General features: G+C 41.2%; 2 protein-coding genes across 4 annotated transcripts; both read left to right on the top strand.

Annotated features, from left to right (window-relative positions):
• The first annotated feature begins 871 nt into the window (after positions 1–871).
• Positions 872–6,215, top strand: mpv17l (MPV17 mitochondrial membrane protein like). Its single transcript, XM_020647258.3, has 4 exons — positions 872–1,690; positions 2,132–2,202; positions 2,839–2,868; positions 3,192–6,215. The coding sequence occupies exons 1-4, from the start codon at positions 1,384–1,386 to the stop codon at positions 3,405–3,407; spliced, it is 624 nt and encodes a 207-aa protein (XP_020502914.1). The 5' UTR covers positions 872–1,383; the 3' UTR covers positions 3,408–6,215.
• A 1,119-nt stretch (positions 6,216–7,334) lies between these two features.
• Positions 7,335–18,122, top strand: LOC109994098 (nuclear distribution protein nudE homolog 1). 3 transcript variants are annotated; one of them, XM_029279962.2, is made up of 9 exons: positions 7,335–7,431; positions 8,309–8,454; positions 9,632–9,785; positions 12,336–12,484; positions 12,800–12,936; positions 13,288–13,575; positions 14,208–14,293; positions 15,438–15,583; positions 15,843–18,122. In XM_029279962.2, the coding sequence occupies exons 2-9, from the start codon at positions 8,369–8,371 to the stop codon at positions 15,889–15,891; spliced, it is 1,095 nt and encodes a 364-aa protein (XP_029135795.2). In that variant the 5' UTR covers positions 7,335–7,431; positions 8,309–8,368; the 3' UTR covers positions 15,892–18,122. The 3 variants fall into 3 exon arrangements, with proteins under 3 accessions (XP_029135795.2, XP_020502923.2, XP_029135794.2); XM_020647267.3 differs by having other exon boundaries at positions 14,205–14,293; XM_029279961.2 differs by lacking the exon at positions 7,335–7,431 and adding an exon at positions 7,438–7,576 and having other exon boundaries at positions 14,205–14,293.
• The last annotated feature ends 37 nt before the right edge of the window (positions 18,123–18,159 follow it).

The following is an 18,159-nucleotide window of genomic DNA, read 5'->3' as shown; positions in this document are numbered from 1 at the left end:
TTGTGATTAGATAGATAGATAGATAGATAGATAGATAGATAGATAGATAGTTTATTGATCCCGAGGGAAATTCAAAGCATCCAGTAGCAGGTTACAAAGACATGACATGAAACATTTGTTACAAATTAACCACAAAACCGTGCAGGGATAATAAAAAAAAATACATGTGCAATTTAAACAAGAACTTATAAACAGTTGAGGAAAAAAATCTGTAATTAGATCTGAATATAAAAAATAAGAATAAAAAAGTGTTGACCTTCTGAAGTTGTGTTGTTTATATATGTACAGTAATTACATACTTTTTTACTTATTACTTTTCATATTAACGACCCTGTGTCTAAGCGAAGTTTGGATGTAGCTGTAATTGTGTTTATTAGTGGAAAATAGATCTTAAAACTCAAAATGGAATTACTTTATTCTACATTGGGGTGGGCTCTGAAATCCAAATGATACTACTAGAAACAGAGGACAGTTGTCCTCAGACGCACCTTTATGACCCGTATGATCCCCTTTGATGATCGTTTCCCATTTTAGCACAAGTTAAAGAAAGGAGACTATTTAAAAAAAGGACAAAACGATTAATTAAACACTTTCTTCTTGCTAGATTTACACTCTGCATTATTCTTCTGACATTTCATATCGAAGAACGTCATTACTGTGACGCGTAACTTGAATAGCAGTGACCACGGGCATTACCAAGTAGTTTGTGCACGGCTGATCTCACACTGCGTGGACCGGCTGAACTCGCCTCGTGCCCGAGCTCTGCACACCAAACTACAACTGTTTATATCCGTGACGCAGTGAGACGTGAATCTACGTGTGATGCAGCCTGCACGCACACGCACAATCCCTCAGATTAGCGCCTGACCCGCAGGATTTGTTGTAGAGGCACCTGATTCACCGGGATTGACGAGCCGAGGCAGAGCGGGGAGAGTAATCTACACTTATATTCATATTATACTGCAGCATTTTCCACGCGACTCCTGTTGATTGGATACATTTTTACGCATGGAGAACTCCAAGAAGCAAGACTTCAGAGAAACAGTGTCCAAGTGACCACAGCGGTGCCATGGCAGTTTTTACGCACAGCGCAAAGCTGCCAGTCGGAGTGTTTGATAAACTTTTAGGTGGAGTTAACATTTCTCAGTGAACACCTGAGGTCTGATAATGTGTGGTATTCATACTGCCGGTCGAAACGTCTAATCCCTGCCTGATTACCGCTCACAGATGGATTGCTTCCTGTCGAACAGCCTGCTGACATCAGGGCCTAGTCATATTAATTTAACCGCTATGCTCGCGTCTTGATTACATAATTGAGGCCGTTTAGGGCAGCCCAGCATCACTTTGTAAGACCCCATCGTCTCCCCCCCTATTGGTGCCAACATGAGGAGAGCTGTACTGAAGGAAGCAGCCAAACGCTTTCCCTGGCTGGCCAATGTCACTCTGTACGGGGGCTTATTCGCCGGCGGTGACCTTGTGCATCAGCTCATGGCTCAGAAGGAGCACATGGACTGGAGACATACTCGCAACGTGGCCATTGTGGCAATCAGTTTCCATGGAAACTTTAATTACTTCTGGCTGCGAGCTCTGGAGAGGCGCTTCCCTGGGAAGTCAGCAGGGATGGTTTTCAGAAAACTGCTGCTGGACCAGAGCTTCGCGTCGCCTTTGGCCACCAGTGTCTTCTACACAGGTAAGTGAATGCAAACACAATGTAAAGAACAAAACCATTTAGATTTGGTTTCTGCAATTGGCCCTTGTCATAAGATGTTTTCGGTATGGTATGAAGATCAAAAACCATGCAGAGAATACAATCTAATCCAAATACATCAGATTAGCTGTAGCAGTAATACATTTTGAAAGTCACCAGAACCTTCTGACCAAAATTAGTTTTATGTTTTAAGTATTTGGTCTCGTCCCTAAAACTGAGTCCTAAATCGTCAGGGCTCATGGCTACCTGGTTATAATCTTTAGTAAGGGTGGAAGACCCAAAAGTGAGCCGATGACATTTCCCATTAAGGTCTTCTGTCAATCAAATACCACGCGGGCCAAGGTGAAAAGTCATTACGCAACTTTTTCCCTGTGCGTAATGTCCGTGCGTAAAGTGTGCGTAAATCCCTCCTTTGTCCTGCAGGGGTGAGCTTCCTGGAGGGGAAGGAGGACATCTTTGAAGACTGGAGGGAGAAGTTCTTCAACACCTGGAAGGTAAGGAAGGAAGGAGGGAAGGGAGGAAGGCCTCTGAAGCAAAGAAAAGTCACCTTCTCTTGACACTCTGCCACAAGCTCACTAACAGATTAACCTAGTTTGTGCCACTGGTGCTTTCTGCGGGGTGGGGTGATTTAATCGAGTCACTTTCAGAATATGTAGAAGCTGAAAACTTGCCAAATGTAAAACTGTGTGTCATTCCAACATAAGTAGATATATAAGTCAGAAGTCTTATCTAGATAATGTATGAAATGACCCCAGATGTTTTGGGGGATTATCTGTTTACGCCTGATAGCATGTGTACATTTTTTACAAGGGCAGAGTTTTAGATCATTCAGAAATCCACTTGCTTGTACTCGGCATCCTGACGTCTTTCCACAATAGAGCAATAGCTTTTTTGGCCAATAACAAACCGATATGTAGACACATTTGACAGAGAGGACAGTAATTCATTTGTCAGTCAAATGTAAAAACAGAAAAATGTCAACAAAGCAGCTGTGAGTAATTTTTCGTCTTGTTTTTTAATACTCCATCCGACCTAAACCATAAAGGACTTCTCTGCGTAAATAATCTAGATTTGCCTCTCTTGTTCTTGAAGGTGTTCTGTATCTCATCTGATCTTATTTTCACTTTCAGACTGGACTCATGTACTGGCCGTTCATGCAGGTAAACAGAAGGGAAATGTTCTGTTTTGTGCACATTAACACCTCGCTTTTGATTCTGGTTGAAGTAAAAATAGAAGAGAGACATCAATCAGATATTTTAACTTTAATCAAACACATTCTTTTCTCTGAATAATATCAAACATCAAAATGTTGATGTTAAATACCTTAAGTTTTCCATTTTATTCAAACAGTAAGTAGAGTGTAGGCTAACTGTGAGGATGAGAACATGAAGCTTCAAACCAAATGAAAGAAAAAACTATTTTAATAGAAAGACAAATCTGATTAAAAATGTCAATATGTGTAACATTCTGTTTGTCTCCACAGTTTCTGAACTTCGTCCTGATGCCGCTGTACATGCGGACGGCGTTCATGGGCTGCTGCGCCTTCCTCTGGGCCACCTTCCTTTGCTTCTCTCGGCAGGATGGCGATGGCACCGCCGGCGTCGCTCTGGCCTTCGCATTGGACCCCCGGAAGACCCTGGAGGAGATACGCGAAGCCAGGCTGGCCCGGAAAAAGCAGAGGAAGGAGAGGGAAAACTGAAAAGAGGAGGAGGTGGAGGACAGCACTTCTGTTTTTCAGGCCTTTGAGTATCTGTTGCAGTGGTGTCCACTTTATAGCTGAACCAGCACCTTTTAACTTAAATTCATTAAGAGATTAAGGGCTGAGGAGGAGATCAACATCTGTAACGTATGCACAAAACAGTTGACTTTAATGGAACCCAAAAGCTGCAACAGAACAACGACACTGAAGTCAAAGTTTCTTGTGTTTAAAACAACACATAGACAAACACTGGCTAAAGGCTTCTTCATAGCCCAGGTGTTGGATGAAATTACTCAATTCTCTTTCAGACGCTGCACAGGAAAAAAAGGTTACAAAGTCATTTTAAACACAAGGGTTCATCTTAAGAGGAAATATGGCATCTTCACTACAGATTTCAACCATAAAATATTTTGAATATTCTGATTGATGAAGACCAGAAACTCTGATCAATGAACCCTCGCAGCAAGGGTCAGATGGTTTAAGTGGGATTGATAAATAGGATGTAAGGTGTACGTGCACAAGACAGGCAAATCGGCTGCAGTGATGTAAAAATGAACTTACCTCTGAACTACAAAAGGGGTTGGTTGAAATCTTTTAAATCTAATAGACTTCTTCCTTTAAAGGCTCTCTCTGTTCTGCTGGTGATGCTGCTTTGACGTGTAGTGAAGCTCCTGAGATCAGATTTAAGGGCTCAATATTTCTGATTTCTACCAGCTGTGCCTTCGCTCTGAGACAGGATTGTCCTAAAGAGGCATCTGATTGACAAGACAGCTCCTTGATAGTCACCAAAACAAGTTGTGTATATGTTGTTTTTGTGTGTGTACCACTTTAAATGAGGTTTCTCGTCTATTTTGGGGTGCACTGGTGTATCAGGCTGATTGCACAGAGCGAAAAAGTCTTTAACAGGTGATTTCTAAAAGCTTGTTTTTAAATATCTCCACTACAGCATATTTAATCATAGACATCGGTCATTTATTTAAAGATACAGTAACATTGACCCAGAGTGTTGTTCAATAAGGAGAGATAACATTAATGTGGTGCTATAATGAATTAGAAGTCAATTGTTTATTTTCAGTATTTTCCCTTGATATCTAAAAATCCAACGTTAAGAGAAAAACCAACAATGTGTAAAAAGATGCTCAAAGACATTGAGTCATATTTCATGAACCTTTATGAGAAAGGCTTTAGTTTGAAGTTAAAGTTACTTTTCAAAGATGGCACTTTTTGCCATTTGAAGAGCGACAGGAAATGTTGGGAGGAGGAGAGAGAGTGGGGGATGACATGCAGCAAAGGTCAGAGGTCGGATTCAAACCCAAGGTGGCAGACGCTGTACATTTGGGGTGCAACATAACCGCTAGCCTATATGACACTCGATAAAAGTTACTCTTATGGTCAACAATAATCCATTTGTTTGGGATTATCTACAACAGCGGATTAATCAACAATACAGTATGTATATGTGTGTGTGTGTGTGTGTGTGTGTGTGTGTGTGTGTGTGTGTGTGTGTGTGTGTGTGTGTGTGTGTGTGTGAATGGTAATCCTTTGTTTGATGTTAATCTCTGTTTCTATATCTCTGTGATTTGTTCTTTTTATGTGTAACTTTTTCACACTGCTGTCTTGACCAGGCCTCTTCCTGATTTAGTATCTCAACAGGAATACTAAATATTCAAATGAGACAAATGAGGGCGCCGGTAGCCTAGTGGTTGGTGTGCTCACCACATGTACGGAGGCTTTAATCCTTCAAGAAGAAACCTGGGTTTGGATCCAACCTGTGGCTTTTTTCCTGCATGTCGTCTGCTCTCCCTCATTCTCTCCGGTTTCTGACTCTATCAACTATCCTGTCGCTAAAGAGAGGCAAAAAAAACAAAACAACTAAACCCTGAGAACATAAAAGAGAGAGGAATATGTCACCCTGTGTTAAACTGAAAGCAATCCAAATTTAAAGCTCCTGAGAGGAACTTTAGATATGTGTTTTTGGCATCCCCTGTGGACAAACCTTTTATATCTTTGCTTATCTTGTCCTGAACATACACAAGTACTGTTTTTTAAAACAAAAAAATCGACCTGTGCTTTCTGTGAAGAGTCAAAGATATATCGCTCATTGAGAATCTTTTGGTGGAAAAAAGGTAAACAAAGGCGGTCTTGTTATCGTACTGTTAATCCCCTCATCTGACACCTACCCTGTGGCAGCAGTATCAGTCAGTAAAATGACTACAAAGAAATAGTCTGTCTTGTCACTGATGATATCGTTTGCTTTTGTAGCTCAAAAAGAGGTGTCAGGGTTTCAGTCTGTTTCATATCCAGCTAAAAACAATCCTCACAGGAGCTTTAAACGACAGAATAAAAAAGTCGATGCCATGACTCCCCAAACATTGAATTTTAGAGATTTATTGATTATAAGGAAAATACTGAAATATCATCAGACTTATGCTTTCACATATTTATGTTGCATAATCATCTTAGGCCTGAATCAAATTGTATAGTTTGACACATCAGAAATCCTGCTCTTAGGATATTTATCAGTGCATCCCACTCGTGTTGTGTGTCTCCTAGTTCGACCTGTGAAGCTGCAGTGTTTTGATTTTGTCCTTTTACTTGAATAAAAAAACATAGGTTGCCATCAGACCAGATACCTTATCATGTCACTTTCCTGAACTGGACCCATAACTTTCTCCTATTCAGAGTAAAATATTGATCTAGTTAACCTTCCTTCAACGGTAAATCGGTTTGGACACATCTCTTCTGTAGATACGTTTCCCCATGTACCAAACAAAAATAAAACCTCATATAATGCTCAGTTATGTTCTGAACTTTGTCTGAAAGTCTGTTTTGTGATATTTTGTCGATTGGTTTACAGCCAAACGGAGAAAATAAGCTATGATGTTGATTCACTCAGGCATCATCTTGTCTCTAATTTCTCCATATTTCTCCAAATGTTGAATTATCCCTTTGACCAAATTCCCTCAGAGGTTCAAGGACACATGTTTGTAATCTACTGAAAAGATTCATGTAGTCCAGATATGAAGCAAGGGCAGAGAGGATTGGAGTGGGTGTATAACAGCTTTATGCCCCAGTGATGGTGCGTGTGGATTAACCAGGATCAGATGGGACCGGTTAATCCCTCTGAAAAGGACAGACCTCTGACCCTCAACGACAGGAAGTGAAATTCCCCAATCAGAGGTAAGGATGCTGTCAGGTGTCTCCGCGCTCAGGCGTATGTTCAACACAAACTTCTTTACTTACAATCAGAGAAATAACAAAGATACTTCATGTCACCAGCGAGATGCAGAACATGAAGCAGGTGCATTCACTGCCTTCTAGATATTTATTTATTGACTGTTCATTATACTTAAATTGCAATACTTGTTTTCGTATTTCTTTATACTTTTAACATAATTTATGTTAATTTTCATGCACCAAAACAAGAAAATACGAAAAAGGGAAAAAGAAAATACAGACTATGAATTCAAAAAATTACCTCAAATAAGAACAAAAGAATTTGAAGATGGGACACCCTACAATCAAGAAGAGGTGGTAGAAATTGAGGACGACAAAGCATTTCTCATGCTTCAACTTTTATGTTATTTTGAGGCTCAAGCTAGAATCTGGACTCTGATAATATTGGGTTAGTTTATTATGCAGCACACATGTAGACAAATCTTTAACCATTGATTTAAAACTTTTAAATTGGGATATTTGTTTTTATCTTATCTCTAAGGTAATTTAACTAATACACAGTTTTATCTTGCTTAAAAGCTGTTATCGTCCTCTTGTAATCCATCAAAACGTCTAGACTGCAGGCAGATCCCCCACCTCCGCTCAGACTCGTTTCTCTTCTCTGATTGGACAGTGAGTCCGATCCCGCCCATCAGTATTCGATTGACAGGCGACTGACAAATAGCAAAAGGTGACGAGGCTGTCATCTAACTTGTGATTGGTCGATGGCCCAGGACAATATGAATGGCAACATGTATTGTTCGACTTCTTCCCAAGACACTCGCAACTTTGTGCTTGTGAACTCCGGGTAAGTCTTCTTACACTTTTCTTGAATCGGTTTTAATTAATATTTAACCGACAAAACGTAGTCGGTAACACAACACGGGTAAATAAAGAGGACTTTCCCGTTAAAGTGGGCAACCCGGCGTCGAAAGGAAGCTAAACTGTTGAGCGTAAGTTTCCGTTGATGTCTCAGCTGGGATTTAAATGGTTAACGCTAAACTCCGTTAGCTAAACTAGCTCACTTATCTACATCTACAAGCTTTCTTTTAACTCTCTTCTCCTTTATTGTAAGTTCGTTTTGTGGCTATGAGCTTCCTGTAAGGTTTATAAAAGCAGGTGTTACTTGTGTTGAACCTCATTAAGCTAGAAATCAACCGTTATCTATTGTGTGTGTGTGTGTGTGTGACGTTTACTTTGGGTTCCCCTTTTTACGTTCAGCTGGCTGCCACCGGACTCCGTTGAATTTCGGCAACTTTTTTATTCTATGTCTTGCTTAAACTACAATTAATTGAATTTGAGTAAATTAAGTTGATATAAATTACAAATAGAATATATTGGTTAATTCGGCATACATTCAGTATTTGTGGGAACATTATTTAAAGCATATTGGGGAGGAAATGTCCATCATTGCTCAGGAAGCATATCGTTAACACCATGGTGAGAGGTGACGACCAAATGTTTAAAAACTGAGATAAAGCTAAAACATTTGGCGTCGATGTTTCACTCATATGCCGAATTAAGTGTGAAGTCCTAATTAAGCTATTAAACATGTTTTTTTTAATAATCACTAAGGCATTTAGTTTAATTGAGTTACAAGAAAGATAAATTGTCCTATTTTTTTTAACTGAATTCCGACTGACAGGAAGTTGTCTAACATATCATGTTTTGTTTGAATCACACAGACCAGTGTTGAGGTGTCACAGGAACAACCCGCTCTTCACCTGAGCTTTACCTGGCTTGAGATGGGGGATCCAGAGCCTCCCGAGTTTGAGTCCCTGGAAGAAGAGCTGGAGTACTGGAGGGAACAGGCTGCCAAGCACCAACAGAGGTGTGTGTCTCAGTCCCACGGTTAAAAGTTGTTTTTAACACACCGCAATCAATTTTCACTGCCTCCTGCATTTTCTTAATTCTCATCTGGTTTCACTTTGCACACGTAGTAACACAGGATTGTGTATTGACACTGTTAAACAAAATAAGAATACATGTCTTGGGTTAGTTTACCAGCAGTGATTACTTTTTGTTTCCCTCATTGCATAATCCAGGAATTTGGGCTTCTTTTATCTGCCCTTAATAATGGACAGCCACTTGTGTGAGCATGTTGTAGTGTTTTAGAAAATGCCTCTCCCACAGTTGAATCATGTGGTGTCTTAATAAATGGATATAAAGAGCCTCAGATTGAAAAAAAAAAAAAAAAAAAACCCTCGAGTCCCGACAATGACTGTTGGAAATGTTTATACAAGACTTGCTGAGTTTACAGACTTTTTGTCCTTTTACAAGAAAACAAACAAAATAAATGGTTGACTAAATGGTCTAAACCTTCTCAAAATGCATGCATTGCGTAATGATATTGCTCAGGTTGATATTTATAGGATTTAAAATTGCAATCACAAGTTGTTGTCCTAAACTAGGGCTAAACAAAGAAAGAAGGGTTCATGTTGTTTTGAAATTTGAGCTTAAGATGAAATTGGTAAAACTCCCCAGCTCAGGAAATTGAACCATCTGAGTAGCAAATTGATTTTAGGGCCTTAGAGAATCTAAAATATTTTTTTATTCCTGTTATGTAATTTGATATTTTGCTTGAATAAGGTAAAGTCTTGTACCAACAGGAATCTATCTTTCTGTACTTTGGGGGATTTTTCATAATCGAGTCTGAAGAAAATAATTCTTCAGGTTTTTCCTGCCCTCCAGTTCAGTTGAAAGTAATAAAAGACTGTAGAGACTCCTGCAGGATAAATAATGTGAACCTCGATGTGTTTTCCGAACAAACACGTTTTTGTGATGTTTAGACTTTAGTGTTTAATTCATACGATCCTGAGCTTCCTCCAGTTTGGTGGGAAATGTTCGGAAATGGTTTTGAAAAATCTGAGACAGCATGTTATTGTTTTTCTCCAAACGTTGGTGTGATTACAGAAAATCCAAACTAATAAATCAAACAATTGGCAGTGATTGCTTCCAGACACAAAAAACATAGGCTTTATATTCTGTGTGTGTGTGGGTGTGTGCAGTGCAGAGGAAGCCCAGGAGGAGCTGCAGGAGTTTCAGCAGATGAGTCGGGATTATGAGGTGGAGCTGGAGACGGAGCTGAAACAATATGAGGCGCGAAACCGCGAGCTAATTGCCTCGAACAACCGCCTCTGCATGGAACTGGAAAACTACAAGGTACAGCGGAATTAATCAGTAATTAGATACAGGGGAACATTTTTTTAAATCCTGCATCCCCCACTTCCACAAATAACACCAAATCATTGCATGCCAAATGAATACTCCCGGAGGCTCCAGAGAATTTGCAGATAATAAATTTCGGATAGGGGTTGAACTTTCCCTCAGGTCCTTCAAGACAACACTCTGAAATAAAAAAAACAAAAACATATTTAACTGCTGTGTGAGGCTGCTTTGTCCCACTGCACCTAAATAGATGTACAAGTTGTGTTATGTGTCCTCCTGACCGACGACCCTGGAGGCTTCGAGAAGTATCTGTAAAAGCAGCCAATGCCTCTAAATGTGTTTTTATGAGCAAACCCAGAGGCAAGCAGCTGCTATCAGGGTTACACGGTTATTTTAGATATCATTCAACCTACTTAAGGATGGTTGTGGGTATTTGACTGGGGATTTCCATATTATCCATCAGCTGATAAAAGCAGCGTTTTATGGTTCATGCTCGCTGTGCTGCATCGTTCTCTCATCCAGGCGCACACACATGAACACACAAACACTTTCGCTCTCACAGAGGATTGATTCAAGGCTCAGAGAGGCAGCTGATGACTGTCTGTATCTGGAGGGGATGGCAGTTCTACCATAAGAACTGTCCCATTTGTGTTTGCCCCCTTTTCTCCCCTTTAAAAAAAAAAAAATGTGTTGGAATCAGAAATAATTAATTTGATTCTTTGGGAGAAAATGGGTCATGTTACAGTTGCTCAACCAAAGGCTAAAAATATGAGCATGGAGCAGCTGTTAGAAGTGGAAAATAGCAGTTTAAGAATTAATATCGTGGTTTAGAGCTGCAGTGTGTGGTTGTCACATTAGAAATTAATTAAATGATAAATTAACGGGAGCCAGGCAGCTAAAGATGTGTTCAAATCAAGCGTCTTCTGTACGAGTTGGTGCAGGATGAAGCTGAGGTCGTTAACCCGTATGTGTCACTGGCTCAACAAGCCAAAGAAGCACTCGTTTTTTTTTTTTAACCTTCCACATTTTCTAGGGCTTTATGTATATCTTGATCTGACCTTTACGAGGAGAGAAAAAGTTATTTGCCCATTGTGTCTTTTGCTGCTTTAGGTATTTTGTTGTTGTTTAGTTTCTGTTGAGCTTCAATGAACTCTGTAGAACTAGACCAGTATCATGCCATTGATTTATTTCCATATTTAGGTTGATTCAAACCAGTGTGTGCAATGTCCTGCTACTGATTTGCTCAATTAAACTGCTAAACTTCTTGATGTCATTTAACTTTTAATATTGTGTCTGTAGAATCCCGTTTGTACGGACAGTAATAATTATTATCCACGATGTTTTAATGCAGTCATGTTTACTAGTGAGTTCTAGAATCAGTATTACTAGTGGTCGAAATTGATCATTTCTGTGCATAGAAGTAAGGGAAATACTAAGAAAAATATCTAAATCTTAATTTTAAGTCATATTGCTAAGCCCCATTTTGGAGAGGTATTTAAGCGACCACACTTCAACCTTTGTCATGGAGATCAAACAGCGCTCAGTGAAAAAGTAAAACATCTGATTTATTGACGGTTTTAGGTTTATTTATTTATTTATTTGGGTTTTGTGACCATTCTGTCATCTTAACGCTCATGTTTTTAATAAGCTTCAGTTTAGATACATGTACACAGTCAGGAAGACGTATGAGGGTGTGGCTGAGACTGATGTGAAGTTCAGAAAGGTTTCCACTCACTTCCACAACAGCAACATGTTTCTATGTCAGACAGCATGTATGACCAGTATGCAGAGACTTTGAGGAATTCAACTGGAGCATGCTGAAGCTTGACACAGTGTCCTGTTGTCCGCTCCAGCAGGGAGTCAGCAGATGCAGGCTGGAGCCTCAGCAGAGAGAATTATTTTCCATTTTAGAGCGTTAATGTGAATAAATGTCCATCACTCAACATGTCGTGCAAATCAAGATCTTCAGCAACACGCCTGCAGGGACTCGGCACAGGGGTCGGCTTATGTCACTGAACCTTTGAAGGGGTTCTGTTTGTTTATCGTGTTCTTTCTTTCTGTGTGAAATGTCAAATGTTCTCTAAGCTTGTCCTTTAAAACACAAGATGACTGTTGCTTCGGCTCTTTATAGAGAAGTCAATGTCCGCTTTCACTGGATCGATACACTTCACTAACATGACATTTAAATGGTTCTGCTTTTAAATATCTCTTTGGAGTCATGCTTTTTAATTAGATTTGATGTTTATGGAGTCATATGTACTACTGAAGCTTCAGTGTCCACGACTTGGCAACCTGCATGCGCATTGACTCTAGAGAGGAGGGGGAGGCGATGGGAGACAGCTCTCTACAATGTTTTGAATTTAAACTGCAGTACCCATTTTAAACACTAGATGTCAGAGTTGAATATTGCGCCTTTAAATATGCAGAAAAATGACAAATCAGTGTACAAGACAAATGTATACATCATGTATACTCTTTAATCCTACCATAACTGCCTTTGTTGTTCTGTCTCCTCCTGACTCTGCGGGTTTTGTCCTCCTGCAGGAGAAGTATGAGACGCAGCACTCGGAGGCCTACAGGCAGATCTCCACCCTGGAGGGAGACCTCTCAGAGACCACGGCCGTCAGAGACCAGCTTCACAAATACATCAGAGAGCTGGAGCAGGCCAACGACGACCTGGAGAGGACCAAGAGGTCAGAAACACAAAGAAAACATCTGATTGTATAATATATGACTCATCATAATACTGAAGACGTTAGAGCAGGGTTCAGAATCTGTTTGAAACAAATGTAGCTATGTTTACAAACAGGATGTAAGAGAAGGGAAGTTTAAATATACTAAACAGCTTGAAGGGTTCTAAAATACTTGGATGAATGAAACTCCAGAAAGAAAGCAGGGACAGGAGGAGACAACCAAAAGAGTCTGCTATCTTTGTGGCAACCTCATGTGAGGTATAGTTCCCCGAAAGCTTCACTAACAGCCTTTCTTTCACCGTGTCTGTGTTTCAGGGCGACCATCATGTCCCTGGAGGACTTTGAGCAGAGGATGAACCAGGTCATAGAGAGGAACGCCTTCCTGGAGAGTGAGCTGGACGAGAAGGAGAACCTCCTGGAGTCTGTGCAGAGGCTCAAGGACGAGGCCAGAGGTACAACTTGTTTTTAAGGGCTTTAACTTTGTTGTGTGATGTGATGGTTCAAAGAGAGACAGCTCGTTCTTTCTCAGCTGGCTGAAGATTATAGTATGTAAATACGACTTCGTCAGATATTTCTGCGGTTAGCTCGATAAATGAATGCACCACTGTTGAGTCTGTCCTCATCGAGTTTCTGTCTTTGCATCTGTCATATTTTGAAGAGTGAAAGCCGCAGTTATTGCTGCTTGAGGGCTGGTATCATGAGCTTAAAGTCTTTGTTGGATGGCTCTAACTGGCAAATAATCATTTTGGTGTGCGTGTGCGTGTGTGTGTGTGTGTGTGTGTGCGTGTGTGTGTGTGTGTCAGACCTGAGACAGGAGCTGGCTGTGAAGCAGAAGCAGCAGGTTCAGGACAGAAAGCCGTCGCTCACAGGCGGTGCACTCAAAGAGCCTTCACCCTCCGCCTCCTCCGCGTCATCCTCGGCTGGTCTGCCCACCCCCCCTCTCACCCCTCCAGACAAAAGAACTGTGGACAAAACTGTGTCTTCGTCCTCTAACCAGCCCGTCCCCACTGCAGCAACCACCATCGCTACGCCTTCCAGACCTGCAGCCTCAGCAGAGGCCTTCTGCACCCCGCCGCCCTCCATCAGCAGAGGTCAGCTCCTCTGTGATGTTTTCTCTTTTACATTCAGTCTGGTTTATACTTCTCTGTTGAATAGCTTCACTGTAGTGACCTACGCTGTTGTTAGCATAACATACTTGTGCATTCTGAAAAACTTCAGCGTTGTGATTTCTATGCTAGTTTTATCGCCAGTTGTCAGTTCCCTCCACATTCTCTGTTTGTTTGTGTACAGGAAACCATGGCGACCAAAACAGAGCGTATAATGTTGGAGTTAGAGCCAAACAAATCAGTTGATCATACTGGCTTGGAGCTATTTTCCTTCTGAAGATTTTTGAAAATGGCGGCGTTACCTGAAATGTTGTGAATGCAGGAAATACAAACTACCCAGCAAATCAGTCACACGGCTTGTGGTTGTGTCGTCTCAGCCTTTATTTGATAGGACAGCGGATAGAGTAGGATATTGGGGAGAGAGTGGGGGGATCGTTTGTTGCCGCCATACACGGGGCACAACAGTGTCAAAAAAAGTTTTTTAAAAATGTTTTTATGTATCACAAAAACATGTAAATGTTTGTTAAGATTTGCTGATGTTGTTTGATGTTTTCTTGTTTGACGTCATCTTACATTTGAGTGTCTTTGTGTTGACGAGGTGATTTTTGTTTCAGCAGGTGAAGGCCTCTTAGGGACCCCTCTCACCACGTCGGCGAGGATCTCGGCTCTGAACATCGTCGGAGAGCTGCTGAGAAAAGTCGGGGTAAGTACCAATAATGTAAAACCGATGTATAGGATGCAGCCAACCTTTTAAATGAAAAAATAGGTATTAAAAGTGTGCCTTATAAAACAGATTTTACCACTACAGTGCAACCTCAGACACCCAACAAGAGCTGCATAACGCCAATGCTTTGCAGAAACTTTTTTTTCCTGGACCAATCAAGTGAAATTGGATATTTTCCCTTGGCTGACGTCTGACACCCTCTCACATCTAAAGACAGTTTGTCAGCAGCTCATAGAGTTTTTAGTCACTGACAGAGATTTAGCAAAGACCGGGGATCATGCAGGGTCACTAACTTCAAGACTACAGCTGGATTCCTTATAATAATTTCCCATCATGCACCTGGTGGACATTTACAACTGCAACTTTTGTGCAGAAAACTGAAAAGGAGGAGGGAATAAGAAAGCGTCTTTGACATGTCCCCCTCTTTGTTCCACGATAGAGGAGAGGAGAAACAGGTGGACAGAAAGTGCTGCTGCCCGCGAAATCCAGAAACGTATGGTTCAGGTCATTTCCCTGGTAACGCTTCCTTTGCCTCCCCGCCATGTTTACTAGTTTGCAGCTTCCTGAGAAATACTGCCCTAAAAACAGCTCGGATTGAGTTTTATGATCACCTTACACCACTCGATCGAGATCACAGGAACGCACCCCGACTCCAGCAAAACTCTGCAGATTTTATTCCCACTTTGGACATTTGTGTGTGACCTTAAAATTCCTTTAAGTGTTTTTAGGTGCAAGACCAGCATTACACTCGTTAAACAGAAACGAAGTCATGCCTGATGATTTGACCTCCTGGGTTTTCATCAGCTGCCGACTCGCATCATGAGTGGCTGCAGGGGGGGCTTCACTCTGCTTCTCCTCTTTGAAGAGCATGAAGTGTTCCTGCTCGGGAGCATCAGGGTTCATTTATTTGATATTTATCTGAAAAGTAGCATCAAAGAAAAGTTCATAAATAGTTGTTCTACATAAACGTGTACATTCCTTCCTCAGCGTTTGACACTTGAGACTGAGAATGTGTCTGTGCTCAGACTTCAGAGTCAGGAGACATTCACTGAGGATTGCATATTTAAGGTCATCAATGCTAGCAGACAAAATCAAATGAATATATGTCTCTGTTTTCTCGTAGAACTTGGAGTCAAAGCTGGCATCCTGTCGGGAATACGTCAACGAGCAGACGACTAACCGCAGAGGACACGCTGGGGGACAGGGGGCGCCGTCGGGCCAGAACACCTTGTCAGAGACGCATCCTACAAACGGCCTCTACAACAAGGGGTGAGGGCTCAGTCCTGCACTGCTGGACCTGCTGGATATTAACTTGTAAAGGATGAAAATGTCTTGTGGGGAAAATTAGCTCAATTAAGATAAAAATTGTATTTCTGCTCTTCTTCTGGATTGTTCCAAACACGTCTATTTCTAGCGATGTTTGACGTTTTTTGAGCACACCAGTGTGTCTCAAAGTTGGACTGATTGGTTGAAGCAGGAGCCGCTGATGCACACGAGCCCTCTGAGTGTGTTCTTTGTGTTTTTAAAGGCTGGTGAAGAGGTTAGACTTCGGAGCGGGATCCAAACTGCTGCTGTGAAAAGTGGAAAAAAAGAAAAGAAAAACGTCCTAAACCTCCATCCTGAATCCTCGATTGCACGCTGTCCAATCCCCTGCCTGGATCTCCTTTACGTGTGACGGTACAGTGTGTGTGTTTGCACATCAAACAGGCAGCTCTCACTGCGAGCTGCAGTGATGAAACTGATGGAAACGTTACTGAGAAGACTTCGGGGATGTCTGATTCAAGCACAGAGTTTTTGAATGATTTTAAAAAAAAAAAGACTTCTTTCAGCACTCGCACTTAGCTTGAACTAACCTTCTGGACTTGTGCTCTTTGTCACCACCACGCCTGCTTTGTTTGATGTTTTTTGTGTGTGTGTTGTTGCTCTAACGGTGGGTTAAGACTAAATTTGAAGCACATTTTATCGATTTAACGACAACACAAAGAGTGAAGGAAAAGACTTGACGACTTGATGTGCATGTGTTGCTTTTGTAACAGCATGAGAGAGAGAAACTACAAACATGGGTTACACAGCTTTCCACTGCGGAAGACTTAGAAGTCCTCTCTCCTTTCTAACAGTGTTGAGCTGTCAATTTAAAACTCTTCTTCTCGTCTGTGTTGTCATCCAAACTGCTCTGCGAGTAGCGTCATGAGTTCTGCTGCTCTTTGACTCTTTGCGATCTTTAAGCACAACTGAAGGTGACGTCTAACAGCCGGAGAGAAGAGGGAACATTTAGATAAAGATATTAAAAAAAACAAAAAACTTTTTAATCTGTTTGGTAAACACTTTCTTCATGAAACTTTGAGCGTCTCCTTTTACACAGTACTTCTCCTGTCAACTCAAGTTTGTCAAACGAGGTGCAGAAACAGGCCGAATCTTAGGAAACAAAATGCTGATTATCACTTTTAGGATAAATTAACTGACGGTTGAAACAAATGAATTTGTTCTGTTATTATAAATGATTACAGATAAATTAGACGACTTGGCACTGACTGCAGATAAACATGGACATGGTAACTGATTTGCTCTCAGTAATGATCTAAAACCAGCTTAGAGCCACAAACAAGCTGAGCAGCTGCGACCTGCCGAGTCTGCTGACGTGTTGCAGAAACACAATTTGTTTTTCTCCTTTGCGTCTCTAATGAAGAAGCTAAAGATGGCAGAAATTAAAACCGCCACGGTGGCTGCACAGCACAACTAAATGAGAAGAGAAGTGTTCAAGTCATCACTTTGTATTCAGGTACTGCATCGTTGCACAGACTAGTTTACTCGCCGCTGCATTTCTGATGGTATTTAGTTACATTATTTGATTCTAGTTTCTAGAAACGATGACCCGGAGGAACCTTTGAATCTCTTAGGAAGTAGCTCCTGGGACTTCAAGTTGTTTTTATTTTAGGTGGAAACAAAGCGATAACCTCTGAAGCCAATGCTGAAGGGTAAAATCCTGCAGTTTGTAGAGGGTCTGCTTGAGTCTGGCTCCAGGAAGTCACATACACACCACATTCAAAAGTCTGTTTTTACAGTAGTTTACAACCTGGTACAAAAAAATGATTGGTTTTTGTTCTCATGGACACACACTGTACGGGGGGTGATTTTTTTGTATAAAGCATCCGATTTGATTTTATGAAGAAAACGTGTTATCCATAGTTAAGCACGTAGCTGGCATGATTGACAGGTGGGCGCGGTGTAACGGTTCATGAAGAGGGTTAAAACCCGCCTCAGCTCCAGCTCTCAGCCTGTCGTTAGGCTGAAACAGGATTTCCAACATAGCGGCTGCTGCTGATGAGCCTCCAGCGCCCCCTGCAGGAACAGATGGGTGACGTCACTCAGGCTTCAAACATGAATATTTACAGTCAGTGGTGGAAACGCAGCTTTTGCTCTTCTGTGTTTTTTGCAGGAGTGAAATTTAAAACTTCAGTGAAGGCTTCTCGTGTTTTATGTTAAAAAGGAAAAGTATGAAACAGAAGGATTTATGTGTTTGTGTAAAAAAAAAACTGTACCTGTATTGTAGGGTCGTTAACGTAGGAAGAGTCTGTAGGTCGTAATTATCTGCTCAGGGCGAGTTCAACACAGAAACAGGACGCAGGCGTGGGAACGAGCCGACGTGTTTTTGTTCGTTTTGCCTTCTGTGACTCTAAAGGAAGACTTGCATGCTCACACTCGAGGTATTACACATCTTTTAAAAAAACATTTTTTTTGTTGCTCTTTGTTTACTTTCAGTGTTGCTTGTGTGTCTGGAAAAGTAATAAAACTTGAATTTAAATCAGAAGTCTGGATTTGATTGTTTCAGGAGGAACTGAGGCGAC

The sequence above is a fragment of the Labrus bergylta genome, chromosome 16, assembly GCF_963930695.1.
Source record: "Labrus bergylta chromosome 16, fLabBer1.1, whole genome shotgun sequence".
Taxonomy (NCBI): domain Eukaryota; kingdom Metazoa; phylum Chordata; class Actinopteri; order Labriformes; family Labridae; genus Labrus; species Labrus bergylta.
This window is presented reverse-complemented; position numbering and strand designations above follow the sequence as displayed.

What these genes read in the sequence shown, in the direction of transcription:
- mpv17l (XM_020647258.3), top strand. Translation starts at nt 1,384, where the DNA reads ATGAGGAGAGCTGTACTGAAGGAAGCAGCCAAACGCTTTCCCTGGCTG. An exon ending in CACCAGTGTCTTCTACACAG is followed by an intron (nt 1,691 to 2,131) that starts GTAAGTGAATGC and finishes TTTGTCCTGCAG; the next exon opens with GGGTGAGCTTCCTGGAGGGG. An exon ending in TGTACTGGCCGTTCATGCAG is followed by an intron (nt 2,869 to 3,191) that starts GTAAACAGAAGG and finishes TTGTCTCCACAG; the next exon opens with TTTCTGAACTTCGTCCTGAT.
- LOC109994098 (XM_020647267.3), top strand. Translation starts at nt 8,369, where the DNA reads ATGGGGGATCCAGAGCCTCCCGAGTTTGAGTCCCTGGAAGAAGAGCTG. An exon ending in GCTCAAGGACGAGGCCAGAG is followed by an intron (nt 12,937 to 13,287) that starts GTACAACTTGTT and finishes TGTGTGTGTCAG; the next exon opens with ACCTGAGACAGGAGCTGGCT. An exon ending in GCCGCCCTCCATCAGCAGAG is followed by an intron (nt 13,576 to 14,204) that starts GTCAGCTCCTCT and finishes TTTTTGTTTCAG; the next exon opens with CAGGTGAAGGCCTCTTAGGG.